The 25,649-nt window shown below is 39.8% G+C and overlaps 1 protein-coding gene across 2 annotated transcripts in view; it reads right to left on the bottom strand.

The window, feature by feature from the left end:
• Positions 1 to 2,073: 2,073 nt before the first annotated feature.
• The window catches only part of BNIP2 (BCL2 interacting protein 2), a 63,812-nt gene continuing 40,236 nt past the window's right edge, over positions 2,074 to 25,649 (bottom strand). The window contains exons 5-11 of one of the 2 annotated variants that reach the window (XM_018552281.1): positions 23,414 to 23,590; positions 17,236 to 17,338; positions 12,173 to 12,304; positions 9,829 to 9,915; positions 9,631 to 9,729; positions 6,865 to 6,900; positions 2,074 to 2,936 (exon numbers count right to left, since the gene is read on the bottom strand). In XM_018552281.1, the coding sequence (XP_018407783.1) occupies positions 2,885 to 2,936; positions 6,865 to 6,900; positions 9,631 to 9,729; positions 9,829 to 9,915; positions 12,173 to 12,304; positions 17,236 to 17,338; positions 23,414 to 23,590 (686 nt within the window). In that variant the 3' untranslated portion in view covers positions 2,074 to 2,884. The remainder of the gene's footprint in view (positions 2,937 to 6,864; positions 6,901 to 9,630; positions 9,730 to 9,828; positions 9,916 to 12,172; positions 12,305 to 17,235; positions 17,339 to 23,413; positions 23,591 to 25,649) is intronic. The other variant, XM_018552282.1, reaches the window with a different exon arrangement.

Genomic DNA, 25,649 nt, shown 5'->3' with positions numbered 1-25,649 from the left:
AGAAGCCAGCAGGTGTCTGCATTGTTGTTCAAAAGCCTGTACAGCACCACAATGAAACATGTACAGTAAATAAGTATCTTCGGATTGCTTAATTTATTCAACAGAAGCTTCTATGCACTTTTTTTTTTTACTGGGCCATGGTCTTTACCTCAGAGTGGCCATGTCCACTCCATCCCCAACTAAATTGGGTTTATGGCACATTGTGGAGTTAAATGCTGCATGCGAAGGTATGTGCAAGCACCACTTGGTGCTCTGCAGCCTATTCCAGTACCTTTATGATGCTGACAGGTTTATGTTAAGCAACCAATATAACAGTCATTGTTGTCATGTGCAGTGGTTCACCCACCGTATTGGCAGTGTCATAGGTGCCTTGTAATAGTGGAATTTATTGTGTGTATTGAATTTTATCTCTATAAAAACAAGATTAAAATCCCATCTTATATTTTAATGAAATTTATATAAAACCAGTAACATTTTTTTTTTCTTCCAAAGTACTAAAAGTCAGTTACAACATCAAATCCTAAGATTAACAACCAATACCAGGCAGGACATCACACCAACATCAGAGGCATCCCTCTCAATCTGTATAATGTATAGCCCACATAATGTCCACATTAGCTCGAATTACTGCTTTAACATTTTTGATGTAACAAACTATGTACTTACATATTTATTCAATTTGTACATTTTTTAAAAGTAAAGTTCTTTATAGTCAAAGTGCAAATATTGACAAACATGTGGCTCCCATCCATATGTAGTCGATGAGATGCAGACAACACATAGGTTTATTCAATAAGAGTGCAGTAGCCAAATCAAAATTCATCTTTTACCGAAACTCCTTTCACAAACTAAAATGTGCCTTTGTTGTTATGTGCTGCAGCACATTCCTTGATCCTTGCACTACTTTATTGCATAAGCCCTACATTTCTATAAAATCAAGGTGTGTGTGGGTATATGCATGAAACTTCCTGCTGGTAGCGTAGGTGGCAGAGTAAGGACCAGTGTCGACAGACATTTGTTGGCTTCAGAACTGCTTTTCTCCCCATACAAGTCCAAAAGGAACGCAAAAGCAACCTTGAAGCAGGTAAAATACGGGCCAGAAGGAGGTCAACTGCAAGTCACATGCACCTGCAATGAATTCTAAATGCAGCATCTCACTGATGTCAAAAGTATGTTGCATTTGCCCAAAAAGCCCATCAAGAATGGTCCTTCTACTTAATAAAATGTACTCTGAATGTGCATACTTACAATGCAAAATAAAATCATCATCAGAAAACTTTCAGGTCCCATAATACTATACATAAAATTTAGGTTGTGCATATCGTTGGCAAAAATTAAAAAGGCACACAAAGATATTGAGGGAAATGTATCAAAACTGGAGCAGTTGTGCATGGCAACCAATCAGCTTCTCACTTTCATTTTCAAATCTTAACTGACTAAACGGAAGAGAGAAGCTGATTGGCTACCATGTACAACTGCTCCAGTATTGATAAATTCCCCCCTCTATTTTTTATGATGACTTGGGGGCTAAACTGTCATTTTAGAAAACACCACTAGGTATAAAGCTATTTCATGCATAACCAATGTATGTCAACATAACCTTTCTGAATGGTCTTAAAAGGGCGATGTCACACAAACAGCTACAAGTCATTCTCATTTGGTGTCCTGTTAGGAAAATATGGTGGACCTAACAGCAAAGCCTCCAGGTTTGTTAGCTGCTGTTTTCCAATGTAGCTGGTGATGAATATGCAACACTTGCAATTTGTAGCTGTAAGTACCACAACCTGCTACAATCTGCTATATAAAATGAGAAATAAGTGGCTGCTACAAATTTCCAGGATAAAACTGGCAGTGTGTCAAAGCCCTTACTTACAAAATCCGTCTTATGAAATCACCTACTGTGCCACAATTTAAAGAAGTGACCTTGTGACTAATACAAGTATGTAAACGTGGCAAACAATGAAAGGCGTTAGCATTTTAAATGCTTCAAACTAGCCACAGGATATGAAAAAATGGATAAAAAAAATATAAGCAAAAGTCATATTAAAAATGCCAAGGAATCCTCTGCACAGAAACAATATGTCATTAGAGAGCTTCCAGGTCTTCTTTACAACAGATTTGTGATGGGTGTTAAATGAGAAAAGATGTAGGCTAGGTTTACTAAAGTGCAAAAAGCGCACCAAAGAACAAGTCAATAACTGGCCCAATACTGCTGTAACTAATATATTGTACATCTTTCCGAAACTGACACCGTCACATTCTGACTACTCTAAAATCCCTACACACTATGTGATCCACATTGCAAATACTACCCCTGACAGATTTTAGTATTTTCTACTATGGACGTTACTCTAAGTATTTATCACCTTCTCTAATCCAATAGACATACTGATAAAATCACCTTACTGCTGCTAGGTGCTACAGACACTAAGCAAATAAAACTATAATGTCAAAAAGTGCATACAAGAGTTCAAGCAATTCAATCCACAATACCCCTGCCTTGCCACATATGCAATGATTTCAAACCAGTACTGTGCAACCTTTCCATCAGATGGTGTCCTGACTCCATATTATTAGCAAGCAAGGTGGGTACTTCTGACACTATCTTCTCATAAATTGGTACTCCAAAATGAGCTACACAAATGTTTAATATGTAGGGCACCAACAAATGTGCTGTAAGTATATTGCAACATGTCGGATGCCTGTGTTATCTTGTAACAGTCTGCTTCCATGGGGGTGTCATGTCTGGACGATAGATCCCACAGTCACTGCTGAAAAGGCACCTTTTGGAGCACAAAAACTATACAACTAGATACTGCAAAAATAAGAAACAGACAATCTTCCCCCTCCGTGATGGACGGCCTTTAGTCACACATCTACAGTATTATTGCTCAGTGACTTGGTCTTCACTCTTCTTGTTAAGATCCTTGTCAACCCTAAAAGAAGAATAAGTAGAGGAAAATTACAAACTGAGAATTTCTAATGTGACTAAAACATTCTGCACTTTTCTCATATGAAGTCCAAATCCCATTCACACTGCCACGGTCTCAAAACCACAAGGTATATGTGGTGCCCAGGTGACCACACGGATGGCGCCGTGCAAAACACTAATAGTAAATAAAAGTAATTCACCGGCACACACTTGAAGGTTTCTGAAGTACTGATATATTTATTCAATACCCAATGTCACATACTGTCATACAGTGCTAACGTTTCGGGTCAGCACAGGGATCCTTCATCAGAGCGACAGTGACGTAAAGGCTAAAAGGCCTTATTTTTGTTTGGATTAGCACTGTATGACAGTATGCGACACTGAGTATTGAATAAATATATCAATACTTTGAAAAACCCTTCAGGTGTGTGGCGGTGAATTACTTTTATTTACTTTTCTCATATGAAACACTTTTTTTTCTGTAAAGTGAATTTATCTGATGAGCAGACAGAACAGAAGGATCTCTGGTGATTCTTTTAGTCTTAAAGCAATACCGACTGGCTAAAGCCAAGGATACCTTAAAGTTACTTTTTGTTTTGCAGAGTCCGAGAACCAAAAATCACACAAGGTTAGACTGGTGTTTCCCATCAAGGACAACTGCAAACAATATTTAAAGCATGCAAGATTCATACAATATAATAATAATACAAAGTAACATTTCTGTGACTGACTGAGAAGGTTAAACAGGGCATAACATTGGAAAATGCAGATAGTTCCACACATTTTGCTTTCTACTTGTGTAAGGCATTAATAGAAGTGCTTCACCTCCGCCTCAGAAATTATTTTCAATGTATTCCAAATGGACACTCACTAAAATGCTGTGTATGTGATCATTCATTGTAACAGCTAAAACACACAATAATATCCTATAAAATCAGAAAAAAAGGTTTGTTGTCAAGTACTAATATGTAACTTAGATTTAGGGATGCACCGATACCGATACTAGTATTGGTATTGGTGCCGATACCGAGTATTTGGGTGAGTACTCGTACTTGCCCAAATGCTCCAATACCTAGCACGAGTACTTCCTGTATCAGGAAGCCGGGCAGCGCATCATTACACGCTGCCCGGTTTCCTGATTGGCCAGGAAACGGCTCCATGCTCTCCCGGCCAATCAGGAAGCCGGGTAGCATGCAATGACGCGGTGCCCGGCTTCCCGATTGGTCAGGAAGCTAGCAAATCCAGAAGCAGGGTGCCGTGTAATGACGTATCGCCCGGCATTCTGATTGGCCGGGAAGCCGGCGTCATGCTCCCTCGTCATCTCATGAATCATAATATTAAGAAAGTGACCTTAAAGCATTAGTTTGTATTGCTTTAGAAAAAATGTGACGTGTCCCTTTAAGAAAAAGTATTGGTAATTGGTATCTGCGAGTACTTGGAGCAAAAGTATCGGTACTCGTACTCGGTCTTAAAAAAGTGGTATCGGTGCATCCCTACTTAGATTCATTAACTCATATAAAGTGTTTTTTCCGTTTACCATGTAGGTAAAAAAAGCAATGGGATTCACTGTGAAAACAGTAACCGCAATGAAGAAAAAACCATGATATCTGTCTAAATCCTGCTCTACTCGTAGCCCTTATATTAAACATTGATCCATTTGTTATGTACCCATCTAATTCTTCCACAGTGATGAGCATATGGTGATTATTAGATACCCAAAGACCCAATTTTTACAAAAAGTTGATCAAATCTATGCACTTTTTGTTGTACAGATGTTTAAAGTAAAACTCAATGGAGGTACCTATTTTATCCAAAAGCCCACCTAAACTTAAATTCAGATATCATTCTAGAAATAGGACTTTAGGCTCAATTATCTACGCTATAATGTTTTACTTGCCCAGGGAACGCATTATTTTAGCCATTTGATTGCAATTGTTAACTCTCATTGCTGAAAATAAAAGTGGTAGGGGCAATTGTGTTATAGCTTAGTGAAAAAAAATGTTTATGGCACATCTGTTTTTCTGATAGCCAAGGTATGTGAACTGCATGTGGCCACCCTATTTCTACAAGATGACACAGGGAACCAGGCTGGAACAAGAAAAGCAAAAGGAAAAAGGAGCTTACCCTGTACTGATTTAGCCGTGCTGTCACTTCACATGATAGAGGAATAGGTCAAAACAGACAAAATTTTTAAAATGCATCAGGCTCCTGAGTGAAACATTAGATATTCCCCATGCAAGGTCGGTGAGGGTGTTTTCTGCTTCTATTGCATGATTTGAACAGTTAATAAACTTACCAGCATCATGCTTTCTAATTAAATCAGGGCTGTTTTTTTTAAAGCAAACCTATGTTTAGTCTAAACTTAACAAAACTAAGCTTATTGTTGGGGCCAAGCAAACACCTAACAGCAGGTACAGCTGTAGACTCAAACAAGGCACCAGCATGCCCAAAGAACAATCCCAGTTTTGTATGCAGATGCCAACTGTTGCATACTTATTTTATTACAGGTATTTACATAGTCTCACCTGTACTTGATGTCACATAATACAAAGCTTAGTGCCAATGCAATCAGTTGAATGGCCTGTGCACAGACATGTAGGTGGTAGAGACATGCCTAATCTCTGACTTAGAAAGTGAGATTTCATGTAAACAACTAATGGTGGTCCTATAGCATACTGGAGTCCTATTTTGTGGTGCTCGCTTTGCCCACTTCAGCATTACTTTGTTATTATAATTACTTTATTAGACTAAACACAGGGTCACTTTATGGATAATAACGCTTACATTAAAGCTGGGACAGACCGCAAAGGCAATAGCTTTTCTTGATCCTAAAAGACGTCAGAACTCTTGAATGGAGTTCTTTGACATGACTATTTTGTGCCAATTTAGAATGAGACCTAGAAGCTGAACGAAGCCAGAGTAAAGAGAGAAATATGTCCAAACCAGCCACGAGGCCATGTAAATTGTTAACTCCAGTTATAGTGCTGTGCTGCTGCTCTTAAATACATTCTGTCCTGCTTATTAACATTCATAAAATACTGAAGGCTAAAAGACACACAAGTAAGAGTATTCCAGTACAGGTATACAAACTTAATTGCATCCAATGGTTTCACACGCTACAAATGCAGCAATGTCAATGTACAGCCTTGAAAATAAAAGGATTAAATGAATCCATAAAGCAATACAACTAATGGATAGCACTGAAATGGATTGTAAAAAAAAGGTTTAAAAAAGTAATTGTCTTAAAAGCAACGGCAATGTGTAATTGGGAAAGTATGGAATATCTGGATTGATTTGGTCTTTCAATTAAGTGGTGCATTGTTGAAGCCAAATTAAGGTTAACAAAATATAGCTCATGCAAGCTGTGCGATTGTGGAGACGGCATTTTAATTATAGGCAAGAGAAAACTGCAAGTTGAATATAAGTCATATCACTGACCATTGGCTGCATAAAAAGCTAATGAGAGTGTGAGAGACTGGGACCAGAAACATTCTCCAAGGTGAGGTATTGGTTAGCTTGAATCCTTGTGCACAGCAAATACAAACAATACACTAAACAAGCAATTTTTACTTTACTTCTGCTCACTAGAAGATAGAACACGAAAGGAAGAGCATGCAGTATTAATGTTACAACTGACAAAACACATGCTAAGAGTTCTCCAAGAAGAACAGACTTCAATATATATCTGTATTAATATTCTGTCAACTGTGCATTAAAAGACGCCATTCCAGTTGCACGAGTGATTTATAAACCCGAGAAATATTTTTTAAAGCTACGCTTAATAATGGTCCAAATGTAGGGCTATGTCTATGGTACATGTTTATATTTACTAATGCGAAATGGTATTCTATAAGCCAACCAATAGGGAAGGGGTTAGTTAGTGCAGAGTAGATGACTTGTCTTGGTGCAGCCCATTAAAGGTGTGCAGATACCTTTTGTTTTTCTTTCTACACTTTCCTTCGTCATACCTTTAGTAGGAAAGAGTTGGAATTCAGTAAACAGAAAATTAAGACACTGTTTAGGATAGAAAAGTTACACTAGTATCATACTTCACACGTGTTTATTAACATCAAATCAGAACAGAGATATCTACATGTACGGCAATATTAACAGGGTTATTTACTAAAGGGTGAAGAGTTTGGAGAAGGCAGGAGAATTGAACAATCTAGGACAACATAGCTGATCTGGAAAGTGAGCTGAATTGGAGAATTTTTCCAAATCAGCTATGTTGTCTTAGATTGTTGCCTTCTCCTGCCTTCTCCAGACTCTTCACCCTTTTGTAAATAGTCCTATAAGTTTTAATTAGCTAAATTTACCCCATAAAGAGCAAGAAATTAATTCCCTTTTTCCAGTTTATTTGATATTACTTTTGGGAATCCAGCAGCAAAGGAACTTTGAATAGAGCAACCAATGAGGCATTACCCTTTATTCTCATACTTGAGTGCAAAATGAAACATGGAATCTGCTTCTACAACTCTAGAGAACTCGGATTTACCAGAAAGCCCCATTGTTTGTTGCATTTGCCTGTATATATTCTGAGGTTCTGTACTATAAAGCATGGAATATCCATGCTTCTCCAGCAAGGTGATGATAGCTAGTTCTAGCATGCCAGTCCCCGCTGCTGTAAAATATATCTAGTATAGTGCAATTCACACAAACATTATGTTTACCTGTTTCTAAATACAGCATCTCAATCTGGTCTTAACAACAGTATGTTAATTTTGGCTCTATACAGAGCAGCAGTGCCACCCAAATGCCAGGTCTGAAATGCTGTACTGAGTGAATTGGTGTCTTCTCTTAACAACCCAGGCCTCGTCAGGGGAGGGACAAAAAAAAAAATCAGGTTTCCTTTCCTGCCAAACAGGGGTGTACTATGTGGCAGAAATGTGTTATTCTTAGAACTGGATAGACAGAAATACAAATTTTTTGGCAGGTAAAATAGCGCCCAGATATGTACAGTGGCTTGTAAAAGTATTCACCCCCTTGGCATTGTTTCTATTTTGTTGCATTACCACCTGAAATTAAAATAGATTTTTATTTTGATTACATGTAATGGGCATACACAACATAGTCCAAAATGGTGAAGTGAAATCAAGAAAATAACTGGTTTAAAAAAAAAAAAATGGTAAAAAAAATGGAAAAGTGGTGCGTGCATATGTATTCACCCCCCTTGCGATGAAGCCCCTACATAAGATCTGGTGCAACCAATTACCTTCAGAAGTCATATTAGTGAAATAAAGACCACCTCTGTGCAATCTAAAAGGTCACATGATCTCAGTATATATACACCTTTTCTAAAAGGCCCCAGAGTCTGCAACACCACTGACCCAGGGGCACCACCAAGCAAACGGCACCATAAAGACCAAGAAGCTCTCTAAAAACAGGTCAGGGGCAGAGTTGTGGAGAAGTACAGATCAGGGATGGGTTATAAAAAAAAATATCCAAAACTTTGAACATCCGACAGAGCACCATTAAATCCATTATTAAAAAATGAAAAGAATATGGCACCACAACAAACCTGCCAAGAGAGGGACGCCCGCCAAAACTCATGGACCGGTCAAGGAGGGTATCAATCAGAGAGGCAACAAAGATCAAAGAGAACCTTGAGGGAGCTGCCTAGCTCCACAGAGGAGGTTGGAGTATCTGTCCATAGGACCACTTTAAGCCATACATTCCACAGGGCTGGCCTTCATGGAAAAAAAGCCATTGCTTACAGAAAAAAATAAGCAAACATGTTTGCTGTTCATCGAAAGGCATGTGGGAGACTCCACCAAACATGGAAGAAGGTACTCTGGTCAGATGAGACTAAAACTGAGCTTTCTGGCCTTCAAGGTTGTTTGGCGCAAACCCAAAAGACCTCTTATCACCCTGAGAACACCATCCACACATTGAAGCATGTTGGTGGCAGCATCATACTGTGGAGATGTTTTTCATTGGCAGGGACTGGCAAACTGGTCAGAATTGAAGGAATGATGGATGGCGCTAAATACTGGGAAATTAGAGAAACCTGTTTGTCTGCCAGAGATTTGAGACTGAAAAGCATGTTCAACTTCCAGCAGGACAATGATCCTAAGCATACAGCTAAAGCAAAATTATACAAACCCCCTCCAAATTTTTTTCTTAATTCCAGGTGGTAATGGAACAAAATAGGAAAAATGGGTGTGAAATGTGTATTTAGCATTTAGCAGGTATGTTTCAACAATAAACTGTATACAGATTGCAGTGTTAAAGGGCAATTACGCTTTCTGAACTTACCCAGTGCATTCCACCACCTTAAATGATGATTTCTATAGTGTAGTACCACTGGAAAGCAGAAAACTCCTACATAAATTTAGCTAAGCTCCTTTATACTATACCAAGCAATAGAAAACAACCAATCGTGGACAACAGGGTCAATATCTAGGTCCATAATGCCCTACTCATTCTCAGACATTGTCTACAGACACTTCAGTCACCGTAGTGTACAGTGCAAACAAGCTGAATATAAACAAGGCAGTGGCTTAAATATTGACCTGGGAATCAACACAAAGGGAAAATCAAAGCAGGGATAAAGGTTATATATGTGCCAAGTTGGTTGCCATTTCTGGATTAATTAAAAGTTCTAAGGGCTAAAAGGATAAGCAGAAAAAAAAAATTGGTTTGACATGCCTGTTGGAAACTGTATAAATGGTATTTGTAAAACAAAGAACGTCACATACTCTTTTATGCATTCTGGTATGCCGACATACTCCATAGGAATAAGTTCTGCCAACTCTGCCAGGCTAAAGACATACTTAATTTTCTGGCTGAATTTTGAGCTAAAAAAAAAACAAAAAACAACACACAAAAAGAAAAAACAGTTAATCATAATATAAAATAAATACAAAGCATATTGACAGAAAATCAGTCTTCATTACCTAATGAAAGGTCTGGTAATAGCTAAGAGAGTTCTGATGAACCAGGAAGGATGAACTATAATGAGAGACTTCAGATTTTTCCTTAACCTGAAAACACAAAGAAAAACAGATTTATTGCTCTACCGTGTATCCTATATTCAGATAATAAATACCCAGACACCATGACATTCATGCAAATAGCACAATTCACCCTTAAAAGGAAAATTATGAGGCAAGTGATTTTCACTCAGCCTCATAATCTGAGCCGACCTGTGACAATGAAACTGTCACAGGTCGGCTCAGTAGATCGGGAAGTGAGCGGACACATACTGTCACTGGCTCACTTCTCGATCTATCCGTGCAGAGAGCCGTGACTGTCACTCCCTGCAGGGATTAGTGTCCGATCCTTCAGCGGTGACTGGAGGAATGGACGGGGGAGGGGCGGGTACAACTGGCTCTGCCTCTAGATAGGCAGAGCCAGCTGTCACTCACGCAGCTGGGTGGATCCAGACAGCATTGTCGGCGTCTCAGTATTATACTGAGCTTAGGGTGATGGGAGGACGCTAGTTTGTGTCCTCCCGTTACCCTTAGGAGAACTATGGGGAAAAGCACTGACCCAATAGTTCTCCTTTAACTAAAACATTTTTGCAGCACTGACTGGAGGTTTAGGTTTAGGCAAAAGACCAGCCAGCTAGTATGACCTCCAGAATGTGAGAAGTGCCACTGACGGTTCTAAAGAAACAATATCTATGGAACTGTGTGGTAAATCACAGCCAGGTGCTGCATATTGTCCAACAAAGCAAACCAAATATTTCTCCAATTTGAGTCATGCAGCTCCATATACACTTTCCAACATTGCATTGGGCATAGTGCTTAATCCCTTACCCCCACCCCCTTTTTTTTTAATACACAATTATGTTTACAAAGTCATTCTGCAATGCCCCTTCACGGACATGCTAGTTCTCCTTGCCCTATGTGTACAGACGGTGCAGTCTTAAATTCACTTTCAATCCTTCAAAGAACAACCGCCCTGCCTATACTAAAGGAACTGGGATCACAGTGTCACGTTGTGGTTTCTACATTTTACTGTAGTATAATTAGCAGAGGCTTTCAAAGCCACTACAAATGGAAGTGTTAGATACAAAATGATTACAGGGACCCATTTTTATCACTGCCAGCAGATTTAGACCCTGCCTCACCTCTGCAAGACCAGTGATGGACTACAATCTTAATATAAATGAGTAGATTAAATGTGAGATTTTAATCCATCACGGGAGTGAGCTTGGAGCGGTGGCTACTTTACAACACACACAGGGACCATGGGAAACAAAAGTAGCTACCCTCCAAAAAGGAAGGACAGTGTCAGCACCAATTCAGAGACAATTTGAGGATCTACAGCTGATTTATACTCAAATAAGATACTTTATAATAGTTAAAAAGTACTTAAATGCACTTTTAAAATTTAACTCCCGAGTTTAGTGTCACTTCAATGACTGGTCTGTGAGAAATCACAAACCAACAACTAGCAGAAACAATAACAATTTTCCACTTTTGTCATATAATTCCTAAAAATGTTAACAGACAATGGGAAGTAGGTCTCTGAACAGCAATAGGGGGGGGGGACGGGCCGGAAGTCACAATACAAAGATGTCACAGGGTGAAAGAATTGTTCTCCAGCAAGTGACAGGGGACACATACACAGTGCTTTAGCTACTGTTCTAGAGATACCAGTGCAATGTTTGTACTACAGATTCAGAGATACCGCTCATTTTCTCACAAACCTTACACTGATTTAGAACATGCCAGATGTAAGATGTACTTTCAGAAGATAATCTACTAGAGCTGCACAGGATGGTTTTCACAGCTGGTACAGTGGAGGAACTCTTTCCCATATGCCCCCCGCTCTTGGCCATAAAATATGAAAATTGAAGTTGGTTTTACTTCACCGTCACACATTTTGCTGTATTTTAAAAGGGAAGCAGAACGCGTGGCCAATAAAAAAAAATATGTTTTTAAAAAGGACCTGTTTAGTCCAATGTGTTGTGGTGCAAGGGAAAATTCCTGCAAGCTGCATTTTTGGTGCACTAACATGAAAATGCAAAGCAAAATCATTTCAAATCCAAGCCAATGCATTCCCATGTAATGCATATTAACTCATGCATTCCCATGTAATGCATATTAACTCATGTATTGCCATGTAATGCATATTAACTCATGCATTTTGGTATGAACTTGGTACTTTGCCATTTGTACAGATTTTTGAATAAGGATGTTAATTTACACCAAGAACACACATGAAAAAGGATTTGAAGCTTTCATAAAGCAGTACAAAGTAAAGTGACCCGTGAATTAACCCAACACTTACCTTCTATCAATTTGGTGATAACATTTCCTAAGCCAACCCAGACTTGGCATCTTCCTCCGTGTTGTGGCTCCATTTAAATAAACTATCATGTAGTTCTCTGCAACTAGCATTTCCAAAGTGCCAATAACATACCTGTAAAGGTTTCAACACATAGCAAGTATTAGTGTAAAACCTGACCACACATGGCTTTCTCAGTACTTCCTATCCTATTTCTTAGTATGGGTTGGGCAAAAACCAGAGGAGAACATTTCAGTTACCTCTGCACTCGGTTCAAAAGTTTGGTCTATTCTCCCTACAGACTATTCCTGATGTCAACCTGTGCATTGGCTCCCCCCTACCCCAACCAAAAAACAAACAAGCATAAAAAACACAGGTAGCAGCTGCTGCAATGACCTGGAGAACAAAAAGTGCATTAGGCTAGGTAAAGGTTTTAATCAGGTACCAAAATTTCAGCAGCCGAAACATATCGGCCAAAATGGCACTTTGGGCAAAATGCCGAAAGTACAATTTCTTGGCCGAAATTGCAGTGCATCCTTAGTTTCTCTCCTCCCCGCTGGGCACTGCTCTGTGTCCCCTCTGAGACAGAGCAACGTACGGGAGGAAGAGAGAAACTGTCAGGAGACCAAGCAAGGCGGGTAGGAGAGTGCTGTCAGTGTGTCACAGGAGGCTGCTCTCTCCTCCCCACCGCCCTGCTCGGCCTCCTGGGATAGCGAGTCAGGATGGAGAGCGGGGAGGAGACAGCTGCCAGCTGTCACAGGAGGCTAGAGAAACTCTTTTAAAAAAAAAAACAACTACATTGCCCAAAATTGGCAATAGGCGACGCTTTAAATGCTTTTACCGCTCATCAGTTTAGTGTTATCAGTGATTAATGGCCCTAAGATTATTGCTCTCACTCCGACGCTCACGACGATATGCAACGTGTAGCGCAATTGTCGTTTTCGCACTGACGCATATTTACGTTTATAGGTGCTTAAACGTGGGGAAGGGGGACAAACATTTTGGGGTTTTTTTTTTTAAACTTTTATTTATATACATTTCTTTTTTTTTTTACATTTATTGTTATTGCTATCACATAAGAGTATAACAATCCCCCTATATAATAGCAAAGGCACACTGACAAGTCATCGTTATGGAGTCTCTAGGACCCCTGACACCCTGGGACCGCAAAAAAAGCTGATGAGGCACAGATCTGCTTAATCAGCTTCTTTTCTCTGGCTATATCAGCCAGATGACTCACAGGTGAATGCGGAAGTGATGTATTACACATCACTTCTGCATTCACAGCACGGAGGGAGATCAGCAAGGAGGAAGATGCTCATCTCCCTCACATCTTACCTCCTGATGCCCTACCGAGCCGGTCCCGGGCCGCACATGGGCTAGCGGATCCCGGGATTTAAGGTGAGGGGTCAGGAGGGGGGCCACTCCAGGCGGCAGCTGATCGAGGGTGGGGGATGGGCAAATCGCAACATACAACAGATCGGCGCTATAGAGCCGCTAATCGGTTGTATGTGAAACAGCCGGTAACAGCTGTGAAGAACAGGCGCGTTTTCTCTGCCCGGGCGCACACGAGCAGGAATAAATTGCCGTCTAATGACGGCAACCCGTCCGTGTGAGTCTGCCATCCGTTCCGTTTTTTAACAACGGGCGGATGGCAAGCGGTTAATTAAAAGAAAAAAAACCCCACTGAAAACAAGGTTTAATGTTATACTTGGGGAAAAACTGCATCATGCAATATATAATAACCCAGTGATTCGCTAGCAGTGGCAATGGGTCTCAGGTGCCATCCAATTAACTTTCAATATATCTCACGACAAACAGAGGTCACTTGTATTATATACATTTATTTAACTACTTGAAGACCAGGGTCTTAAACCCCCTTCTTGGCCAGACCATTTTCCAGTATTTAGCGCTGACTGACATTCATTACACCATGCAACACTGTACTGAAATGAATGTTATAATATTTTTTGGGGACGCATAGAGCTTTCTTTTACTGGTATTTAATTTTTCTTTTTTTACTATACAATGAAAAGAGTACCAAATTTTTTTTTTTTGAAACCCCAAAAAACTGTTTTCCCTTTATTATGTTATGAAACATTTATAATCCAATTGTTGGTTAACATATAAAAGATGGTGTCACATCAGGTAAATAGACACCAAACACGTCAAGCCTTCAAATGTTGCGCGCCTACGAAATCGGGGGACTTTTTTTATTTTTTCTATGTGTGACTAATATTTTTTTTACACTTAACTTTGTAAATATCCCACAGGGGACTACCCTATGTGATAACAGAGAGGTCCTCTTTATAGATGGACATCAGAGGTCTCCAAGACCCCTAATGTCCCCTAGGGACCCCCTGTCCTCCCGCGGTACTCGTGTGGCTGACGTTGCACATGGCAGGTGTCCTGCCCCTTTTCCATCTGCTGCGTCTGACACATTCAGCCGCCAGCCGCACGAGCACCATTGGAGCATAGCCGTAGCCAGCTCCTTTTGTGCCAGAGGCAAGAAAGAAAAAAAAAGAAAAAAAAAAAGTGCCCCCCACCCAACCTCGGATTATTTTTATTTTTTACTAATTTTTTATTTTTATTATTTCTTATTTACATTTTTTATTACAATTTTTTTGGGGGGGCTGTTGGGGGCTTCGGGGAAATATTAGGGTCTAAACAGCCTCCTGATATTTCCTTTTAAAATAGAAAAAGAAATTGAGGACACAAAGTCCTCAATCTTTTTTTCTGCAGCCTCTATTCTAAATGAATGGAAAGCACAGAGGCTTCCCATTCATTCAGAAAATATTTTACTATCATCCAGTTTCTGACTGGGGAGGAGCCTCTGTAGTGAGTGCTTCTCCCCATTGGGAAACTCATGAATGAACAGGACGTGATGTAAATCACATCCTGTTCATTCATAACTGGGGACACATCAGCTGATCACTCCAGTGTGTTTGTCCTTCTCCTCGGATCCCCGCTGCATACAGATGGGGATCCAGAGGAGAAGACCCACGGGAGGAGAGGACATCGCGATCTACCAGTGATCGCTACGATCGACTGGTAGATCACGATTGACCTTATGGGCACCCCTGGCCTAGCAGTTCTTGTACACTGTTACATTTTGTCAAGTTGCCATTAACAAGCATGGCAATACCCCGTAGATTATACTAGCTCTAAAAGTACCCAACACAGTTTTTCCTTGTTTCTTAGGAAACAGAATACATTAGACATGCTTGCTGAGAAATTCTTAAAATGAAGGACAAAATACCTTTCCAATCAGAAACTTTAAAATTGAAAAATATAATGGGACCAATTCAGTTACATTTAGGGCCTGTGTTGATGGGCTTTTTGTTTGTGTCAGATGAGTTTAACATTTCTATAGAAGTCTATGGAAAAGCAAAACCTGCTTGAAGCAGGTCAACGACAACTGTCAATGAGTTCTGAAGGAGCTCAGAAGCGTCTCAAACAGTGGTCACCGACACAAGCCTGTTGACACAGGCCCTTAAAGAAGTTTCTCTAAACATTTTCTTTGTTGCTCCTGTGCCCCAGGAGAGCAAAGGGTTTTCTTTGTGAGAAGAGCATACAAGGCAAAAGGTGTTATCAGGGTTTCACTTTTTGTTTCAAGTAAAAAGCTCTTTTAAAAGCTGCAGTTCAGGCAAATTTACTCAGATTCCGATACTTATGTTAGTTGCATATAACAATTCACATCATTTTTGAAGTAAAATACAACTGCATTGAACTGTTTTTCATATCTGTCTAGGATACAAGTTTAAGTATGCCCAAAGCAGACCTTTTACAAAAATGCAAGGTCCTCTTATTACATACAACACCCACTCCAATTAAAACCAGCACATTATAGCAGTTATTTAGAAAACAAAACACACACTATGGAAAAAGCCTTAAGGTTCCCATACACCTTACAATTATCTGCAGATTTTCTGTGGTCAGATGGAAAAAGTGCAACAGATTGGCCCAGGTGAAGATTACTCCATCCACACAGTTCAGTGTAGATGGAGGAATCTGTTGCACTTTTTCCATCTGACCATAGAGAATCTGCAGATAATTGTAATGTGTATGGCCAGCTTCAGGCTGGGTTCACAACTGGGCGTATTTCAGCCTGTTTTGTCTGGACGTGAAATCCTTTTAATAGCTATGGGCATAGTTCCCACCTAGGCGTATTTCAGCCCGTTTTGTCTGGCTGAAAAACACCCTACGCACGAAAAAGTACTTGAGCTTCTTTTTCGCGCGATGGGGCAGATTTCAGCGCGTATCCATTGATTTACCTCCCTGTCGGTATTCCCGAGTGTGGCTCGGGGTTAATTTTCTATACCATGTAACCCCAAGCCACACTCGGGAATACAGCCTAGCGTCTCTTACCTTGTCCGCGATCCCCGCTGTGTCCTTCGGCTGCTGCCGGCATCAGTCTTCCGTGTTGCGTCCCTTGCGAGTGTCCGTGTCGCAAGGGGGCGGAACCGGCGGGAAGTTTTAAAAAAATATATAATTTAAATGGAAAAAACAGATAGAGCAAAAAAATAAAATAATCATACCGCCAGGGAGGTTAAAAAACGCACGTTGAACGCTTTTCATTGGACAGAAGAACAATCTACAAACGCAAGGGCAAAAACGCACATATAGCAAACGCCCAGATGTGAACCCAGCCTTACTTGCTTTAATCCTAGCTTATGCATTGGAGTTCAGATCCTTGGGAGAAGTTACTCCTTTGTGCTGGAGCGTATCTCCCTAAGATTTGCGATAAAAAGCGCTCCCTGAATTCCCCTTCTTTTCCAAAAGGATCTGAACCTTCTTTATTGCAGAAGCCAGGTGAAAGTAAGTAGTGTATGTTCTAACTTTTCTCCACTGTTTCTTTATTCTGCAGATTTAATAGGTTGCTAACACATAGCGGAGTGGCCAGTACTGAATAGAACAAGAAACATAGACATAGAGACAGGCAGTCTTTACTATATGTATCAGCAAGGTTATTGCGCTCGTGTCTCCATTGCAGTATTGAATAGGCAGACCTTGCATTTGGGTGCAAGGTCAACTTTTAGTAAAGTGTGAAATACATGGATGCTTACTTAAAAAGATTGTCCATCAGGTATCGATAGTCAGGTTGACTGCTGTCAGGCATAAAACACACAGCAAACACAATAATGGCATTAAGGCCATCTCCATAATAACCTAAAAAGAAACACAAATAATAAGCATGTTATTTTGACATTTTTCTATGAGTCACACAACATTTTATTTACACCCTAATACTTGTCATTTAATAAAAATACCTTGGCACCTGTAAAATCCGTCTAAAATTTTTAAAACTAAATTTCCAACAAAACGTAATAGACACATAAGAGTTGTCCTATCTGCTAAATTACTTGTTATTTTGTCTGAAAGTTGTCAGCACTACTCTATCTGCTCTCATCTCCTGTTATCACATGTGTACTCAAGAGTCAACACCTACTGCTGTCCCTCTAGGTCTGAATGCTGATATCAAGACAGATTAGGGTACTTATACTCGTTTTATGAAGAATTGAACTAATTACTTTAAAGTAATACAGACCTGCACTAAATATTTTGTTTCCCTCTATGGTAAAATTATCAAGGTGCAGATGAAATAAAATGATTTTTGAAAAAAGAATGGGGAATATACTTCTGAAGGTGTCCACTGAGAAGCCTTTACACCTACATTACCGGGCTCCTTCATATCTGCAGTGGCAGTGTTAAGAGGATAATGGTGCAAAAATACACAGGTCAGGACAGGCAAAACAGGAAGCTGAAAGGACATACACCCAGTCCAGCATGTGGCAGTCCAGCCAAAGAACATACCGTTTGGCCCAGGTGAAGGAAATTGGAAAAAAAAGCTCCTCAACCAAAAACAATATATATATGTGAATCCAGTGAAACAAAATGCCTCCTTGCCTTTTTAACCAAACCAGAAAACCTTATCTTTTCTATACCTGGTATCTATGATGCCAATCTCAATCTACAAACCACTAATGGCCTTTAAATCACTTATTTGGTATAGGGCTGCAACTAATGATCATTTTCATAATGGATTACTTGGCCGATTAATTTGATTCGAGAAAAATAAAAATAAAATACACAAATGCAATGTTACAAAGTTTACTTCAGAATAAAACTGCATGCACAATTTTTTGCAAATCGCACTGCACTGGAACGCACGGCATCGCTGTACCACTCATTCTAGTCTGGGCGATCACACTGTGGGTGGGAGGTGTGTTTGGGGTGCTATTGAAATGAATGGCACTGCAACGCACCTCCCACAGCAGAATTTGTCAGGCCAAACCCGAAAATAACTTTTTCCCCACCTTTTATGATTTTTGTTAATTGTATTGTAAGCACATGGAGCTCGTCAGTGGCAAGATTCTGCAGTGGCAGCTGAATGTATATACAGCAGGTAGTGAGCTGGTGCAATATTGGCCTGCTATTGGCCATTTCAAATTGCAATATCCAATAGCAGGCTGGCTATTGCACCCGCCCACTGCTTGCTGTGCCCTCCTCCTAGCGTGGAGGCGAGAGCTAAGGGATCCAACCAACTAATCGATAATGAGAATAGTTGACAACTATTCTCATTATCGATTAGTTGGCTGCAGCCCTAATATGGAACACTCTACAAAACCCAAGCTCAGTTTGAACCAGCAGACCTGTAGACTACCTTAATTTTATTGAAATGGGCAATCTTCCAGAGAAATCTTACTCCATTGCCGAAGAAGAAATTCAGTAGTCTTTTTCCTTTTTCTCTAAACATAAAACCTCAGGATTAGATGGGTAACCCGTAGAATGGTAGGCACTATAGAAAGATCACCTGATACGACAGCTTGCCCTGTACTGTATACCAATATAATGAAAAAGGAAAATCTTCTATCCTGCATGATGTGGACTCTGACTAACGATTCTTAAGCCTCCTCCTGACAGTCATATAGACCTATTTCCTTAAATGGAGTATGGTTTGAATTTACTTTAAAATCCAACTCCAGCGTAATTAGGTTTCTCTGTTTTCCAGTCCTTCAGCCAAGTAAATTCACAGCCCAACTCACCCCCTCCTCTTTTGCTGCATCTTGCAGTTTGTTTTTTGGTGAATTGCTATCCACTGCTCCACTTTCAGATTGAAGGATGCCCAGCATCATCCAACACCTTTCTATGTGCAGAGGCAGTCATGACCCTGCCTCCTTTATCCTCTTGCCTATATAGAAGACACAGCCATGATGGATGGTGTGTTTGGAGTTGTACAGTGGTGGCATCACAGTGTTACTGTGGAAGCTTGGCGTTCTTCTCTGACCACAGGCCCACACTGGCAGGTAGTGTAAAAGAGCTGTGGTAGTCACATGACAGAGACTTGGGAGTAGTTTAAAAGGTAAGTGAAAGGGCAAAAAAATAAAAAATAAAAAGACAGCAGGAAGAGGGGAGTTCAGAGTGGGAATGGATGACATATAGCTTGTTCTGCATTTTGGAGCTGGGCTTTAACAGATCAGGAAATAACAGATTAAGCCAGAAGAAACTATTCCCACAAGTGAAAAATGTTAATTGGACAGGTTAGATAATTCTATGGCAATTCTTACAGCTCTTCACTTAGTAAGCAGAATGTATTCAGTGTTTTCCATACCACTCAGTGAGAGTTCACCCTGAAATGAATAAAAGGTCCATACCAGGGTCTCATCATTAGAAAATTAAATTATCAAAATGCCTTGTGTGTTGGTAAAACTTTAGACAAAATCTCAACTCGCATCGAAGCAGCCTTGTTTACATACCCAGAACTTTAGCCTACTATAATATACAATATGATTCAGAAAAATCACATGCCGGAAATAGATTATAATATTTTTAAGGTCTACAGTTTATTTTAAATACTGTGCATATACTGTACAATACAATGTTAGCTTTAAGCCCTTGGTGACGGGAGACGTACAGTGTACGTCCCGTCAGAAAGTGGCTATATGACTGGCCACGTACACTGTACGCGCCGAGTTATATTAGCCTCTGTAATGCTGGTAACTGCTGATTCTCAGCAGTTCGAGTCATTAATTAATGCCTCACTATTGAGACATTCATTAATGAAATAGTTAAGCTTTTTTAAAAGCTTCTTTCTTTCATTAATGAAAGAATGAAGCCTTTACATTCAGATACGGGTTCGCTAAATAGCGATCCCGTATCTGACAGCTGAAAATAGCAGAGGTAGCAGTGACGATGCTAAATGATACAATTTAACCACTAGATACAAATGTATATCTTGAGTGAAATGTATCAGTTTTGATCGTCTAGGAACGATCAAAGACCTTTAGTGAGATCTGATTCTGACATGCTGTCAGGATCAGTCTCTAAAGTTATTATTAGCTGTTCCTAAGCTTGGAGCAGCCTGATAATAACTAAAAATGTAAAAAAGTTAATTTATTAAGCAGTCATAGTGATTGCTTGATATAAACTGACAAAAAAAAAAAAAAGTGTACAAAAAATTAGGAAAATAAAACTTTTATAAATAAATTTGTATACTATAATTATTATTAAGAAAATTCTAAAAATAATAAAAACTGGCTGGAAGAATCACACAGCAAAAATGTAAAAAGTGTGTCAGTCATTTAGGAACAGAAATTAAAAACTAGCTCAGTCATGAAGGGGTTAATTCCCTGTTTTCATTAACGTGTTGAGAAAAAAAAAACCTCAGTGTGAATTAGCAACCATTTGCAATTGTCTTAATGAATGGTGGTCAGCCTACGCTATGTTGACCTTTAATGGAATGTAAATAATGCAGCATATTTAAATGGTCAAAAGAAAACAAATTTACCTCAGGGCTATTGAAAATTCACTGGGACGAAAACCCACACCATTAAAAGTATAGTTATCTAAACATAAAATACTTCTTCCTAGCATGTGCAGGCTGGTAAAGATCAATTGACACATCTTATCCAATTAGGTTAGCACCCCCTTGCACAATGGCCTGTTTAGACTAGATGGATGAACATATAGATCTGGCAGTCTTCAGGCAAAAAGCATTACAACAAATGCTTTACAAACCACACTTAAAGCAAATAGGAATCTGTTGGCACTTGCAAAATACATCTGTCCACTCTTGAGGTATTCGCCATTTTAAATCCCAAAGTTATTACAAAAGGCCAACCTTGAAGTATACACATTTTCAGCTCCATGGTAGATGTTTTAAGTCAGTTCTATACAAGCATTTCAAATCACTGTTGCCATGTCCAATGCGTACACACTTCCACAGAGCCAGTTTCATCATGATAAGATTTACTGCAGAGTCTGCCCACTATGCGCACTGAATCCTATGACTCAGGAACTGCAGTGCACTGTATATTGTTGTGTTGCAGTGTGAATGCAGTGTTGTTTCTTGCTTTAGGTGAGAATGTGTACCGTATTAGCCACTTATACAGGAGCAGTATGGAGTCTGGAAGTGGAGCTCAGACTAGAGTCTCTGCAGTGTGATCTGACTACAAAACACATGCAATAAACATCTGGTTTACTTCTGGTTTTCCACTGTTAACATTTAGGCAAAGCTCTGTGTACTAGTTTAGATAGGCTTAATGGGTCCTTAACGTCAATCACTGTTGAGTGGGCATTACCACAGTGATATACTGGCAACCCCTGACTTCTTTCACTGGCAAGTGCTGAGCAAGATATAAAAAAAAGGGGATTGCAATGTGGCTTTTAATTTCTGCATTTTTAAAAAGGTAGAAAAACTTAGATAAAATGTTAAAATAAGGATGCTGCACAACAAGTAAGCAGTAGAAAATATAAATGTGCTGCAAACTGGAGTGCAACTAAACCAAAAATTGAATATCCTGCAGCTTACCAGACCTTAGATGAGGTTGTTGCATTAAGTTTCTTTTTTCAAGCTAGTTTTTCCTTTACTTTCACTTAGTACCCCTGCAAATTAAACCCTTCCTGTCTTAGGGTGCCTACACTCACGCCACTGTATCTATGGAGGGAGCTGTGGATGTCAACCCAGGCTAGAATCCATATGTCATCCTTTTGCTATCTCTATTACATGGGGTAGAGGGAAGGAAAATATTGTTTGTGCTTCTACATAGGAATTGACAAGGACACTGCATTTCTGGCAAGATCCACAAGTAATTTCTGTACTGACTGAAAACTCTCTCTGCCCAGCCCTCCATGTTGGCTTGAGGGGGGATGGGCTGCAAGTCTGGCCACAAGGGAGCTCCATCCATACGTGCATTCCTTACAGCTCCCACATGTGCCCTATAGAGGTGCCTGGACTGACGTCACATTATGGCTCCCGGGCACCTCTACAGGGCGCGCAAGAGAGCTGTACAAACAATGCACATATGGATGGAGCTCTATCACAGCACAGCAGGCTACACTGGACCCCAGGCTGAGGATCCACTCCAGTTCTCATAATGTAGGGAGACTGGGTGGATCTAAAAAAAAATTGTGGTGTGTGTGTGGTGCAACGCAACTTGGATCACGACTTAATGACCAAGGACAAATGTGGGTTCTGAGGTTACACAGGTTGAGAAACACGGCTTTAAACTATGGATACAAATCTCCATTTGTTATGCAAGGTTTTAGAATATTTACGGGTTGACCTACATTTTTAGTTTGAGCACCCAATTCTGATCACAATCTCTGTGCTAATGGAGCCAGGCTTGTGCTTACAATCTTTGCCCTTTTGGCCCATGCACCTTCAACTAACTATAAATGTAATCCCGGTTGTCAGATTACCAGCCATAAAAGGAGGCTCACCTTCTCACAACTAAAAGTAGCGGAGATAAAGAAATGTTAAATGCTGTCTCTTTCAAATTGGTTTCCCCACATTATGCAGTGGGTAGGTAAAACAAGATGGAAGGTATCTTGAGCATAAACAAACACCGTACAAAGAAGCGCCCTAAACCTTCTAGTTTCAAAATGTACAATAGAATTAGTATAAATCAGTAGAAGTGCACAGGTTCATGTTTTATTAAAAGCGACCCTGCCACCAAAAAAAAAAATACACAATAATAGTATTAATATTTGCCTGTCCCAATGTCTGTCTCTTCGATATTTGCTTCTGGATGTAGCTACTATGTTACTGCTGTGTCCCAGGGATCACAGGAAGATGAGTATTAATACTTTAATAACCTTTTTGGTCAAAGCTACTTTTTCTGCAATTCAGCCATCCTTTTAAAATGTATACCTAACATCCCATTAAGCCTATTTTCAATGTCGGTGCACAAGTCCTAAAAAGCTAAACCATTTTCAGTCTCAAGGCCAAAGAATCTTCCTTACCTCCATGGCTGATAACTTTTTTGTAAGGTTCTATAGCAGACATGTCCACCCTGTGATCCTGTTCTCCAATCCTGAACATACGCCAGCGTCTGCTCTCTTCCTTCTCCTCTGCAGCAGTGTACTCCGGAATCGATCCTTTTGGAAGTACTTCAGTAGTTTTTGGTTTTGGGAGGTCATCTGCCAAAATTATAATGAAGCTACAATCAATAAAAAGGGACCATTATCCTACTCAGTTAACCACTTTCTCTTTGTACAGACTTCTGGGAACAGCATATTTCATATACCGTTATGTGAAAAAGTAAGTGCACCCTATATAAATTATTCACTTTGAAAAAAAATATCTGATCAGGCAAACATTAGATCTTAATTCAAATGCTTACAGATACAAATTTATCTGTAAGCATTATGTGTAATTTGATAACAAATTACACATAAAATGGGCATTGTGTATTGAATTGTACAAGCTATATTAATGAAAATGCAAAAACTTCAAATCTAGGACATTAGAATGAGGTGTTTTAGATCAGGCGCCAATGATTAGAACCCTCCTAAGGATTATGCAGGTGGAACCAGTTTTATTTAAATCTCAGATATCAAAGGTCTGGTGTTCTTTGCCAATGACATGTGTCATGTGATACGGTGTCATTACGCCAAGATTAGTAGAGCTTTCAGGGCCCTCCGAAAGAAAGCTGTGGATGCCAAGAGTCTGGAAAGGCATTTAAAAAGATCATTTGATTGATTATTTCAAATCAATCATTCCAATGTAAAGCTGCCACACACCTGTCAATTACTTTCGTTCAACCCGCAGGTTGAAAGAAGAAATTGACGCGATTCCTCCATCAACACAAGCAACGTGTCGATCCGAGGAATTGCCGCTGTTTGCAGTGTATTCCGACAGGAGCCGCTGGCACCTGCCAGAATACCCGATCAGAGCGGGCAGCTCATTGGCGGCTGGCTTTGATAGCACAGAGATTTTCCAGCCGGCTCCTTCCATCAGTTGATTGAGGAATGCTGGCTAAAAGGGAGCCTACAGCCCCTATACTGAGAATTTCGGCCGGTGTATGGGCATATTTAGGGGGAAAAAAAAAATCTACAAGTAATGTAGATTTCAAGCAACTGCTAATTTATCCAATCCAGCAAATTCAGGGTCTGGGCAGCTTGCATTCAAGTCGGCTATACAATTGCATTATATCAAAGTGTACTGGATGAGCATGTGAGGTCGTCTAAAAGTTGAAGTTCAACTGACATGAATCTTTCAACACAATAACGATTTAATGAATCCAATGAAATCCACTAGAGAATGGATCAAATGAAAATATAGTTAGGTATTACCCTAGTCAAAGCTCTGATTTTAATCCTATTAAAATTTTGTAGGAGGGTTTTAAAATGGGCAGTTCACGCAAGGAAACCCACAAACATCTTGCAACTAAAGGGATTTTGTTTTGAAATGTGGTCAAAATTTCAATTGATGGGCAGTTAAAAAACAAAATGTCTACTGGAAGTCATTTTTGAGGGCAATAAAAGCCAAGTATGTACTAACTTTTTACCCAGTACATCATAACTATTGATTTTACATATACAGTGGTACCTCGGTTCATGAACTTAATTCGTTCCACGATTCTGGTCACGAACCGAATACAATTTCCCCATATGGTTCAATGTAAATAAGGTTAATCTCTTCTAACCCCTACGAACATGGTCACGGACCGATTTTGGTCGCAAACAGAATAAAATTTTCCCATAGGGTTCAATGTAAATGAGGTTAATCCATTCTGAACCATATGTAAATTCATTACCACTCTGCACTTTCTTTGTATCACCATGCTTACTATCTTACGTACTTTCTTTGGAGCCATGCTTGATTGAATAATACTGTACAGTACTGTATGTGCTAAAAAACACACACAAAATCTTCACAGCAACAGGTCTGTCTGCGACGGCAATCTCGCCTAGAGGAAGCCACGACCAGGTGTTTAAGCGGGGAAGATGGCCACGGTCGTGTTAGTCACCCGATTTGGAGTTCGCGAACAGAAGCAAAATTTAGCTGAACTTCCTGTCCGCAAACCGAAATGTTCGTGTACCAAGGTATTACTGTACATACACTGTAATGCCTTTATCTGTAGGCACTGCTTGTATATAAATGGAATGCATGTTTGTTCAAATATGCTGAAAAAACTCTTCAACTTTTATTACCTGATGCTTAAATGAAACATTGATAAAACTGTAAAATAGTTTT

Source organism: Nanorana parkeri, unplaced genomic scaffold (genome assembly GCF_000935625.1).
Source record: "Nanorana parkeri isolate BGI_ZX_2015 unplaced genomic scaffold, ASM93562v1 scaffold82, whole genome shotgun sequence".
NCBI lineage: Eukaryota > Metazoa > Chordata > Amphibia > Anura > Dicroglossidae > Nanorana > Nanorana parkeri.
The sequence above is the reverse complement of the archived record's forward strand: the minus strand, read 5'-3'. Positions and strand labels throughout refer to the sequence as shown.